General features: G+C 59.7%; 1 protein-coding gene across 1 annotated transcript; it reads left to right on the forward strand.

Moving 5' to 3' along the window:
- Nucleotides 1-4,630: 4,630 nt before the first annotated feature.
- LOC148217556 (alanine aminotransferase 1-like) lies at nt 4,631-12,304 on the forward strand (the record flags this gene model as incomplete). Its single annotated transcript, XM_088158554.1, has 8 exons — nt 4,631-4,740; nt 7,307-7,396; nt 7,483-7,591; nt 7,698-7,828; nt 8,997-9,240; nt 10,718-10,797; nt 10,885-11,021; nt 12,092-12,304. Coding segments are annotated over exons 1-8 (1,091 nt in total), but the record flags the coding sequence as incomplete, so codon positions are not given.
- Between the last annotated feature and the right edge of the window lie 47 nt (nt 12,305-12,351).

The following is a 12,351-nucleotide window of genomic DNA, read 5'->3' on the forward strand; positions in this document are numbered from 1 at the left end:
TAAATGGGTTTGGGGGATCATAAATGGGGTTTGGGGGATTCTAAATGGGATTTGGGTAAGATTTGGGGGATCCTAAATGGGGTTTGGGGAGGATTTGGGAGATCCTAAAAGGGGGAAATGGGGTTTGGGGGATCCTAAAAGGGGGAAATGGGATTTGGGGGATCCTAAATGGGGTTTGGGGGATCCTAAATGGGATTTAGGGGATCCTAAATGGGGTTTGGGGGATCCTAAAAGGGTTTGGGGGATCCTAAATGGGGTTTGGGGAGGATTTGGGGGATCCTAAAAGGGTTTGGGGGATTCTAAAAGGAGTTTGGGGGATTCTAAATGGGGTGTGGGGGATTCTAAAAGGGTTTGGGGGATCCTAAATGGGGTTTGGGGGATCCTAAATGGGGTTTGGGGAGGATTTGGGGGATCCTAAAAGGGGGAAATGGGATTTGGGGGATCCTAAAATGGGAGTGGGGGATGCTAAAAGGAGTTTGGGGGATCCTAAAAGGAGTTTTGGGGATCCTAAATGGGGTTTAGGGAGGGTTTGGGAGATCCTAAAAGGGGGAAATGGGATTTGGGGGATCCTAAAATGGGGTTTGGGGGATCCTAAAAGGGTTTGGGGGATTCTAAATGGGGTTTGGGGGATCCTAAATGGGATTTAGGGGATCCTAAAAGGGGTTTGGGGGATCCTAAATGGGGTTGGGGAGGATTTGGGGGATCCTAAAAGGGATTTGGGGGATCCTAAAAGGGTTTGGGGAGGATTTGGGGATCCTAAAAGGGTTTGGGGGATTCTAAATGGGGTTTGGGGGATCCTAAAGGGGTTTGGGGGATGCTAAAAGGAGTTTGGGGGATCCTTAATGGGGTTGGGGGATCCTAAAAGGGTTTGGGGGATCCTAAAAGGGTTTGGGAGATCCTAAAAGGGGTTTTGGCGATTCTAAAAGGGGTTTGGGAGGATTTATGGGATCCTAAAAGGGATTTGGAGAATTCTAAATGGGCTTTGGGGAGGATTTGGGGGATCCTAAAAGGGGGAAATGGGATTTGGGGGATCCTAAAAGGGGTTTTGGGGGATCCTAAATGGGCTTTGGGGAGGATTTGGGGGATCCTAAAAGGGGGAAATGGGATTTGGGGGATCCTAAAAGGGGTTTTGGGGGATCCTAAATGGGATTTGGGAAAGATTTGGGGAATCCTAAAAGGGTTTGGGGGGAGGATTTGGGGCATCCTAAATGGGGTTTGGGGAGGATTTATGGGATCTTAAATTAGGTTTGGGGAGGATTTGGGAGATCCTAAAAGGGTTTGGGGGATCCTAAATGGGGTTTAGAGAAGATTTAGGGAATCCTAAAAGGGGTTTGGGGGATCTTAAAAGGGGATTTAGGGGATCCTAAATGGGGTTTGGGGAAGATTTGGGGGATCCTAAAAGGGGGAAATGGGATTTGGGGGATCCTAAAAGGATTTGGGGAGGATTTATGGGATCCTAAAAAGGGTTGGGGGAACCTAAATGGGGTTTTGGGAATCCTAAAAGGGTTTGGGGCGGGTTTAGGGGATCCTAAAAGGGGGAAATGGGGTTTGGGGGATCCTAAAAGGGGTGTGGGGAGGATTTGGGGTATCCTAAAAGAAGTTTGGGGGATTCTAAATGGGGTTTGGGAGGATATATGGGATCCTAAAAGGGTTTGGGGGATCCTAAATGGGTGTGGGAGATCCTAAATGGGATTTGGGGGGGATTTGGGGGATCCTAAATGGAGTTTGGGGAGAATTTATGGGATCCTAAATGGGGTTTGGGGAGGATTTGGGGGATCCTAAAAGGGGTTTGAGGGATCCCAAATGGGATTTGGGGGATCCTAAAAGGATTGGGAGATCCTAAATGGTGTTGGGGGGGGGATTTATGGGATCCTAAAAGGGGGAAATGGGATTTGGGGGATCCTAAATGGGGTTTGGGGGATCCCAAATGGGATTTGGGGGATCCTAAATGGAGTTTAGGGATGATTTAGGGGATCCTAAATGGGGTTGGGGAAGATTTAGGGGATCCTAAAAGGGTGTGGGGGATCCTAAATGGGGTAAAAAATAGGATTTAGGGGATCCTAAATGGGGGAATTTAGGGGAGAAATGGGATTTGGGGTTTTCCCATTTAGGAGGATCCCAAATGGGGGAAAAATTGGATTTGGGGGATCCTAAATTAGGACGCCCTAAAATTAGGACCAGATTTAGGGAGGGGTCTATGGGGGATTTTTGGGGTCCCCAAATGAGGGTTGGGGATTTTTGGGGTCCCCGAATGAAGTTTGGGGATTTTTGGGGACCCCTCGGGGGGATTTTTGGGGTCCCCAAATGAGGTTTGGGGATTTTTGGGGACCCCTCGGGGGGATTTTTGGGGTCCCCGAATGAGGTTTGGGGATTTTTGGGGACCCCTCGGGGGGATTTTTGGGGTCCCCAATTGAGGTTTGGGGATTTTTGGGGACCCCTCGGGGGGATTTTTGGGGTCCCCAATTGAGGTTTGGGGATTTTTGGGGACCCCCATTGCGGTCCCTAAATGGGAGAATCCATTGGGACCCCCCAATGGGGGGGGGGGGGGGGAATCCCATATTGACCCCCCCCGTCCCTCCGCTGTTTGGTGCCTTCCTGCCCCCGCCCCCTTCTGCCCTCAGCCAATCGGCTTCGAGTGGGGCGTGGCCTCGATGTTGATTGACAGCTGCGGGGGCGTGGCCAGCGCGGGCGCGGCGGTTGGCTCCGCTGGGGGGCGATGTGAGCGGGGATTTTTGGGGACATTTTGGGGACATTTTGGGGACATTTTAGGGGGGGTCTGAGGTCCCAAATTCCCACATCCCCCTGTCCCACCACCCCCCGTGTCGCCTGTCCCCAATCCCGGCGGGTGACACGCTCCGGGTGCCACCCCCTGCCCGGAGTCCGTTGTCCCCCCCCGGTGCCCGTTGTCCCCAGTGCCACCCCCCCCCCCCCCCCCGGCCTTGACCGGTGCCACCCTCGTGCCCTTTGTCCCCTGTTCCTGTGCCACCTCCTGTCCCGGTGTCCCCTTCCGGTGCCAATTGTCACCGGTCCCCAGTGCCGGTGCCGGTTTGTCCCAGTCCCGGTGTCACCGCCTGTCCCCTGTCCCGGTGCCACCTCCTTTCCCGGTGTCCCCGTTGTCCCCGGTGTCCCCTTCCCGGTGCCACCCTCATTCCCAGTTTGTCCCAGTCTCTGGTGCCGGTGTCACTGCTCGGTCCCCGGTGCCACCTGCCCGTTCCCGGTGTCCCATCCCCGGTGTCTTTTGTCCCCGGTGCCACCCCTGTCCCTGTCCCCGCTGTCCCGCTGCCACCTGCCCATCCCCCGTGTCCCATTCCCGGTGTCGTTTGTCCCCCCCATTCCATTGTCCCATTCCCGGGTGCCTTTTGCCCTCGATGCCACCCCTGTCCCTGTCCCCGTCCCCGTCCCCGTCCCCGTCCCCGTTGTCCCCGGTGCCACCCCATTCCCGATGTCCCATCCCCTGTGTCCCATTCCCGATGTCCTTTTCCCGATGTCCCATCCCCAGTGTCCCCTCCCATTCCCGGAATCCCAACCCCGGTGCCTTTTGCCCCCGGGTGCCACTCCCAGTGTCCCGATGTCACCCCTTTCCGTGTCCCCGCTGTCCCCGCTGCCACCTGCCCATTCCCCCGTGTCCCATCCCATTCCCAGTGGCCCATTCCCAGTGTCCCATTCCCTGTCCCCGCTGTTCCCCAGGTGCCACCCCTGTCCCTGTCCCCATTGCCCCCAGGTGCCACCCTTTGTCCCTGTCCCCATTGCCCCCAGGTGCCACCCCTGTCCCTGTCCCCCATTGCCCCCAGGTGCCACCTCTGTCCCTGTCCCTGCTGTCCCAGGTGCCACCCCTGTCCCTGTCCCCATTGCCCCCAGGTGCCACCCTTGTCCCTGTCCCTCCTGTCCCCAGGTGCCACCCTTGTCCCTGTCCCTCCTGGTCCCCCAGGTGCCACCCTGTCCCCGCTGTCCCAGGTGCCACCCTTGTCCCTGTCCCATTGCCCCCGAGTGCCACTCCTGTCCCTGTCCCCGCTCTCCCAGGTGCCACCCCTCTCCCTGTCCCATTGCCCCCAGGTGCCACCCTTGTCCCTGTCCCTCCTGTCCCCAGGTGCCACCCTGTCCCCGCTGTCCCAGGTGCCACTCCTATCCCTGTCCCCATTGCCCCGGGTGCCACCCCTGTCCCCGCTGTCCCCGCTGTCCCCGCTGTCCCCGCTGTCCCCTCTTCCCGCGCTCCACGTGCCGTCCCCCGCCGCCCCCCCCGTTGCCCGTTGCCCTCCGCCCGTTGCCGCTCGCCCCCCCCGGTTGCCCGTTGCCCGTTGCCCGTTGCCCGTTGCCCGTTGCCCGTTGCCCGTTGCCCGTTGTCGCCTCTTTCGAACCAACCCCGGTACCGTCCGAACCCGACGAGAGCGGGGAGGTTCGGGGTGCGCCAACAACCCGCTCTCCTCCTTCACCCATCCCGTTCTAGAATTGAATTTATTTTTTGGGGTTGGCCGGGGTCGGTCGTGGGTGGGGGGTGGGCGCTGTCGCGATTGTCGCGGTGTCGCCGGTGAGGGGCCATGCGGGCTCTGAGGGCGCTGCGGCCCCGCAGGCTCCTGGCCATGGCGGCGGCGGCGGCGGCGGCGGCGGCGGCCACCGGGGGAGCCCGGAGGGGTCGGGTGTTGACCCCCCGAAACGATGAACCCCGCGATCCGCCGGGTGGAGTACGCGGTGCGCGGCCCCATCGTCAGCCGCGCCCTGGAGATCGAGCAGGAGCTGCGAAAGGTACCGGGAAAAAACCCCCCCAAAAATATCAAAAAAAATTAATTTAACCCGAAATTGCCTAAACCGGACCGCAACGGAACCGGAGAATTGGATACCGGGTTGGGAGAATTCGGGATAATCCGGGACTGAAACGGGAAATGGGATCTCGAACCGGGAATAGCGCACGGGAACGGGGACAGCCGGTCCGGACCGGGACAATCCGGGTTTGAAACGGGACACTCAGTACCGGGGTAGGAGAATTCGGGATAATCCGGCCCCCGAACCGGGAAATGAGATCCCGAACCGGGAATAGCCCTCGGGAACCGGGAGAATCTGGAGCAGACCGGGATAATCCGGTCCTGAACCGGGACTTAGACCCCGGGAACCGGGACATTGAGTCCCGGACAGGGAACAGCGCTCCCTGAACCGGGATAAACTGACCCTGGACCGGGAACAGCCCACGGGAACCGGGACATTCAGTGCCGGAACCGGGATAACCCAAACCCAAACCGGGATAAACCCCCCAAAACCGGGAGAATTCCCCAAAAAATCGGGATAAACCCCCCCAAAACCCGGAGAATCACCCCAAAACCGGGATAAACGCCCCCAAACCCGGGAGAATTCCCCAAAAAATCGGGATAATCCCCCCCCCAAATAGGGATAATCCTCCCAAAACCGGGATAATCCTCCCAAAAACGGGAGAATTCCCCAAAAATTCGGAATAATTCCCCAAAAAACCGGGATAATCCCCTCAAAAATCGGGATAACCCCCCAAAAACCGGGAGAATTCCCCCAAAAATCGGGAAAATCCCCCCCAAAAACCGGGAGAATTCCCCAAAAACCGGGATAATCCCCCCCAAAACCGGGAGAATTCCCAAAAAATCAGGATAATCCCCCCAAAAACCGGGAGAATTCCCCAAAACTCGGACACCTCCCCCCAAAATCGAGACCCCCCCCACCCCAAAATTTGGGGTCCCCTCCCCCCTAAATCGGGACCCCTCTCTGTGCCCCCCCCCAAAAAAAAATGGAACATCCCAAACTTGGCCCCATAAGAACCCCCAAAAATTGGGGATTTTTCCCCCCAAAAATTGGGGTTTTACCCCCCCCAAAATTGGGATTTTTCCCCCCAAAAATTGGGGTTTTACCCCCCCAAAATTGGGATTTTACCCCCCAAAAATGTGATTTATTCCCCCAAAAATTGGGATTTTTCCCCCCAAAAATAGGATTTTTCCTCCCAAAAAAAGGATTTCCGCCCCAAAAAGGGGTTTTACCCCCCAAAAAGGGGATTTTATCTCCCCCAAAATGAGTTTTTATCCCCCTAAAAAAGATTTTATTTCTCAAAAAAAGTTTTTTTTCCCCCCCCCAAAAAAAACTTTATTCCAAAAATCCTTTCGCTCCCCAAAACTGCCTTTAACCTCCCTAAAAAAAGATTTTTATCGCCCCAAAAAAGGGGATTTTACCCCAAAATTTGATTTTTTTTCCCCGAAAAAACGTTTTTTTACCCCAAAAAATTATTTTAACCCCCCCCAAAAAAGAATTCCCCCCCCCCCCAAAAAAAAAAAAAAAAAAAAAAAGAATTTTCCCTTCCAGGCCACCCCCAAAACGGGAATTTCTGTCCCCAAAATCGGGGTCCCCTTTGTCCCCACCTTTTTTTTCGGGGTGGGGGGGTGGCTTTGGTGACAAGAGGTGACAGGAGGTGACAGGGGGTGAGGCCGGGTGACAGAGGTGACACAATCGGGGCGGTGCCACCCGAGGTGGCCAAAGTCCGGCTCGAGTGGCCTCGGTCACCTGGGCTGGGGGTGGGGACGCGGCTGCCGCCCTGCCAGGGCTGGCCCGGATGTCCCCAAGGTGTCCCCAAAGTGTCCCCAGGGTGTCCCCAAAGTGTCCCCAAGGTGTCCCCGGTGTTGTCCCAGGGCAGGGGACACGGGGGTGACGTCACTCGGCTGGTGGGGACACGGGGGGGGGGGGTGGCACTGGGTGGGGGGACAGGGAGGTCACGGCCCCTGAGTTGTCACTGTCCCCATCCTTGTCCCTGTCCCTGTCCTTGTCCCTTGTCCCCATTCCTGTCCCCCTGTCCCTGTTGTCCCTGCTGTCCCTGTCCCTTGTCCCCGTCCCTGTCCCTTGTTTCTGTCCCTTGTCCCAATCTCTGTCCCAATTCTTGTCCCTGTCCCCATCCCTGTCCCTATTCCTGTCCCTTGTCCTTTGTCCCTGTCCCTTCTGTCCCTGTCCCTGTCCCCTCCTGGTGTCCCCATCCCTTGTCCCTGTCCCTGTTCCTGTCCCCTGCCTTTGTCCTTTGTCCCTGTCCCTGTCCCTGTCCCCTGTCCCCATCCCTGTCCCTGTCCCTTTTCCTTATCCCTGTCCCTGTCCCTGTCCCCATCCCCTCCTCGTGTCCCCATCCCTTGTCCCTGTCCCCATCCCTGTCCCTTTTCCTTATCCCTGTCCTTGTCCCTGTCCCTTGTCCCCATTCGTGTCCCTGTCCCCATCTCTGTCCCTGTCCCCATCCCCTCCTCGTGTCCCCATCCCTGTCCCTGTCCCCTGTCCCCATCCCTGTCCCCTGTCCCCACCGCTGTCCCCCGTGTCCCCCCAGGGTGTCCCCAAGCCCTTCACCGAGGTGATCAAGGCCAACATCGGTGACGCGCACGCCATGGGCCAGCAGCCCATCACCTTCCTCCGCCAGGTACGGCCTCGGCGACACCTCGGCACTGCCACCACCCCTTCCCGGGGTTGCTTTGTCACCTCTCTGTCACCTCGCTGTCCCCTCAGGTGACAGCGCTGTGCCTGTGCCCGGAGCTCATGAAGGACGCGTCCCTCCCCAGCGACGCCAAGGAGCGAGCGCAGCGACTTTTGGAGGCTTGCGGTGGCCAGAGCGTGGGTCGGTGTCACCTCCCCTCGCCACCCCCGGAGCTTGGGGACAACCTCGGGTGTCACCTGAAGTTGGGGGGTGAGGGGGAGGTGACAACGTGGCTGTCCCCTGGCAGGTTCCTACAGCGCCAGCCCCGGCGTGCAGATGGTTCGGGAGAGCGTGGCGCGCTACATCGAGCGTCGCGACGGTGTCCCCTCCAAAGCCGACGACATCTTCCTGTCCACGGGCGCCAGCGACGCCATCGTGGTGCGGTGACATCGGTGACACCGGTGACATCGGCCACCACCCCCCCCCAACCCAACCCAGCCCAACCCTCGATGGCGCGGTGCCACCCCCCGGCCGTTCCCACGGTGGCCGGCGACAAAGGGACCTTTGTGGCATCTCCCGGGGTGGGGGGGGGGGGGGGGGGGTGGCGTGTCCTTGGTGTCCCCACGCCTGGCTGGGGACAATGCCAGCTCCTGCCCCGGGGACAGTGCCAGCTCCTGCCTTGGGGACAGTGCCAGCTCCTGCCCCGGGGACAGTGCCAGCTCCTGCCCCGGGGACAGTGCCAGCTCCCGCGTTGTCGCCGAGGCCATGGGGGTTGCCGTGGTGATGGTGGCGCTGGGTTGTCCCCGCGTTGTCCCCACTCCCCCCCTCGTTGTCCCCGCGTTGTCCCCGTGTCGTTGTCACGGTCCCGCTGTCGCCAAGTTGCTGTCCCTGCATTGTCCTCACTGTCCCCACCATTGTCCCCGTGATGTCCCCATGGTGTCCTCATTCCCAGCCCCGCCATGTCCCCGTGATGTTCTCATGATGTCCCCTCATTGTCCCCGTGATGTCCCCACCCTGTCCTGTCCCCTCAGTGTCCCCTGATTGTCCCCACGATCTCCGGATTCCCCTCACTGTCCCCTCACGGTCCCCACGATGTCCCAGTTCCCACCATTGTCCCCTGATTGTCCCCTGGTTGTCCCCACGATCTCTTGATTCCCACCCCATCCTGTCCCCGATTGTCCCCACGATTGTCCCCTGATTGTCCCCACCACGTCCCCACGATCTCCTGATTTCCACTCCACGCTGTCCCCTGATTGTCCCCACCACGTCCCCACCACGTCCCCATTCCTACCCCTCACTGTCCCCAAGATTGTCCCCACGATCTCCCGATTCCCACCCCACGCTATCCCCTGATTGTCCCCATCCCGTCCCCATCCCGTCCCCCTCACTGTCCCCACGATCTCCCAATTCCCACCATACACTGTCCCCCGATTGTCCCCACCGTGTCCCCATCCCGTCCCCCTCACTGTCCCCACGATCTCCCCATTCCCACCCCACGCTATCCCCCGGATTGTCCCCATCCCGTCCCCATCCCGTCCCCCTCACTGTCCCCACCACCTCCCCATTCCCCCCCGCCCCTCACTCCCCCTCCCCTCTCTCATTCCAGAACGTGCTGAAGCTGTTGGTGTCGGGTTCGGGCGGGTCTCGCACGGGGGTTCTGATCCCGATCCCGCAGTACCCGCTCTACTCGGCGGCCCTGGCGGAGCTGGAGGCGGTGCAGCTCAATTATTACCTGGCCGAGGAGCGCTGCTGGGCGCTCGACGTGGCCGAGCTGCGCCGGGCGCTGGCCGAGGGTCGCAAGCGCTGCTGCCCCCGCGTGCTCTGCATCATCAACCCCGGCAACCCCACCGGTAACCGCAATGGGGGGCGGGGGGGGGGGGGATCTGTGGGGTGGGAGGGTGGGGTGGGGTCCCTGGGGTGGGAGAGTGGGGTGGGGTCCCTGGGGTGGGATCTGTGGGGTGGGAGAGTGGGGTGGGGTCCCTGGGGTGGGAGAGTGGGGTGGGGTCCGTGGGGTGGGATCTGTGGGGTGGGAGAGTGGGGTGGGGTCCGTGGGGTGGGATCTGTGGGGTGGGATGGGATCCATGGGATGGGATCCTTGGGGTGGGATCTATGGGGTGGGATTGGATCCATGGGATGGGATCCTTGGGGTGGGGTCCGTGGGGTGGGATTGGATCCATGGGATGGGATCCTTGGGGTGGGGTCCGTGGGGTGGGATTGGATCCGTGGGATGGGATCCGTGGGGTGGGATCTATGGGGTGGGATCTATGGGGTGGGATGGGATCCATGGGATGGGATCCTTGGGGTGGGATGGGATCCATGGGGTGGGGTGGGATGGGATGCATGGGATGGGATCCATGGGGTGGGATCCATGGGGTGGGATGGGATGGGATCCATGGGGTGGGATCCATGGGGTGGAATCTATGGGGTGGAATCTATGGGGTGGAATCTATGGGGTGGAATCTATGGGGTGGGATCTATGGGGTGGGGTGGGACACATGGGATGGGGTGGGATGGGATCCATGGGATGGGATCTATGGGGTGGGGTGGGACACATGGGATGGGTGGGGTGGGACACATGGGATGGGATCTATGGGATGGCATCCATGGGGTGGGATATCTGGTGTGGGACACCTGGGGTGGGATCCAGGGTGAGCTGGGACCCCAAAACTGAGCCGGGATCCACAGACTGGGATTGGGATCCCAAAACTGGACTGGGACCTCTGGGCTGGACTGGGAAACTAAAACTGGACTGGGAAACTAAAACTGGACTGGGACCCCAGAACTGGACTGGGACCCCAGAACTGGACTGGGACCCCAAGACTGGACTGGGACTCCTGGGCTGGACTGGGAAACTAAAACTGGACTGGGAAACTAAAACTGGACTGGGAACTCAGGACTGGACTGGGACCCCAGAACTGTACTGGGACCCCAAAACTGGACTGGGACCCCAAAACTGGACTGGGACCTTGGGGACCCCAAAACTGGACTGGGACTCCAAGACTGAACTGGGACCCCAAGCTTGGACTGGGACCTGAAGACTGAAGTGGGACCCCAAGACTGGCCCGGGACCCCAGAACTGGACTGGGACCTCTGGACTGGACTGGGAACCCAAGACTGGACTGGGGCCCCAAAACTGGCCCGGGACCCCAAGACTGGACTGGGACCCCAAGCCTGGACTGGGACCCCAAGACTGAAGTGGGACCCCAAGACTGAAGTGGGACCCCAAGACTGGCCCGGGAGCCCAAGACTGGCCCGGGAGCCCAGTTCAGCAGCGGACTGACCCCCCCCAGTTTCAGTGTCCCCCGTGTCCCCCCCGGGTGTCCCCAGGCCAGGTGCAGAGCCGCGAGTGCATCGAGGAAGTGATCAAATTCGCCTACGACGAGAAACTTTTCCTCATGGCCGACGAGGTGGGCGGGGTCACCCGGCCGTGTGTGTCCCCCTCCCCACCCTTTTTCCCGGGAAAAGCCCTGGAATTGTGGGTGACGTCCCCCCAGGTGTACCAGGACAACGTGTACGCCGAGGGCTCGGCCTTCCACTCCTTCAAGAAGGTCCTGATGGAGCTGGGGCCGCCCTACTCGGAGGAGGTGGAGTTGGCCTCCTTCCACTCCATCTCCAAGGGATTCATGGGAGAGTGAGTGCTGGGAATGCCGGGAGCGGCCCCTCCTGGCTCCCGTGGGATCCCCGGGGTGGGGGGAGGTGACACCGGCCTGTGGATGTCGTGGATTGGGGACATGGATTTTCATGGATTGGGGACATGGATTTTCATGGATGTCATGGGTTGGGGACTGAGGTGCCACCACCCTGTGAATCCCCTGGGGTTGGGGACATGGATTTTCATGGATGTCATGGATTGGGATCATGGATTTTTCATGGATTGGGGACATGGATGTCATGGATGTCATGGATTGGGGATGGAGGTGCCACCACCCCATGGATGTCATGGATTGGGACCATGGATTTTCATGGATTGGGGTCATGGATGTCATTGATTGGGGATGGAGGTGCCACCACCCCATGGATGTTGTGGATTGGGACCATGGATGTCATGGATTGGGGTCAGGGATGTCATGGATTGGGGCCATGGATGTCATGGATTGGGGTCAGGGACATTGGATACAGATGTGGAGATTCCATGGATGTCATGTGTGCTCCATGGGTTCCCATCCATGGATCCCATCCATAGATTCCAATACATGGATCCCACTCATGGAATCCCACCCCAAACCCCCACCCATGGATCCCATCCCAAATCCCTATCCCAGATCCCCACCCATAGGTTCCATCCATGGATTCCATCCCAAACTCCCAAATCCGCACCCATGGGTTCCCATCCATGATCCCATCCATAGGTGCCCACCCATGGGTTCCCATCCCAAACCCCCATCCCAAACCCCCACCCATGGGTTCCCACCCCAAACCCCCATCCCAAACCCCCACCCATGGGTTCCCATCCATGGATCCCACCCCAAACCCCCACCCATGGGATCCCATCCCAAACCCCCACCCATGGGATCCCATCCCAAACCCCCACCCATGGCTCCCACCCCAAATCCCCACCCATGGGATCCCATCCCAAACCCCCACCCCAAACCCCCACCCGTGGCTCCCACCCCAAACCCCCACCCATGGCTTCCCACCCCAAACCCCCACCCGTGGGTGCCCACGGCGGGTGCCGGGTGCCGACTGGTGGCCGTGGGGCAGGTGTGGCCTGCGGGGCGGCTACGTGGAGGTGGTGAACCTGCACCCCGAGGTGAAGGCGCAGCTGGCGAAGCTCGTGTCGGTGCGGCTGTGCCCGCCCGTGCCCGGACAGCTGGTGATGGACGCCGTCATGGACCCGCCCAAACCCGGGGAGCCCAGCTACGAGAGATTCCAGGCGGTATGGGATCCCTGGGATCTATGGGATCTATGGGATCTGTGGGATTGGGATCTATGGGATTGGGATTGGGATCTATGGTCATGGA

This window comes from Sturnus vulgaris, unplaced genomic scaffold (assembly GCF_052056855.1).
Source record: "Sturnus vulgaris isolate bStuVul1 unplaced genomic scaffold, bStuVul1.hap1 Scaffold_673, whole genome shotgun sequence".
Classification (NCBI taxonomy): domain Eukaryota; kingdom Metazoa; phylum Chordata; class Aves; order Passeriformes; family Sturnidae; genus Sturnus; species Sturnus vulgaris.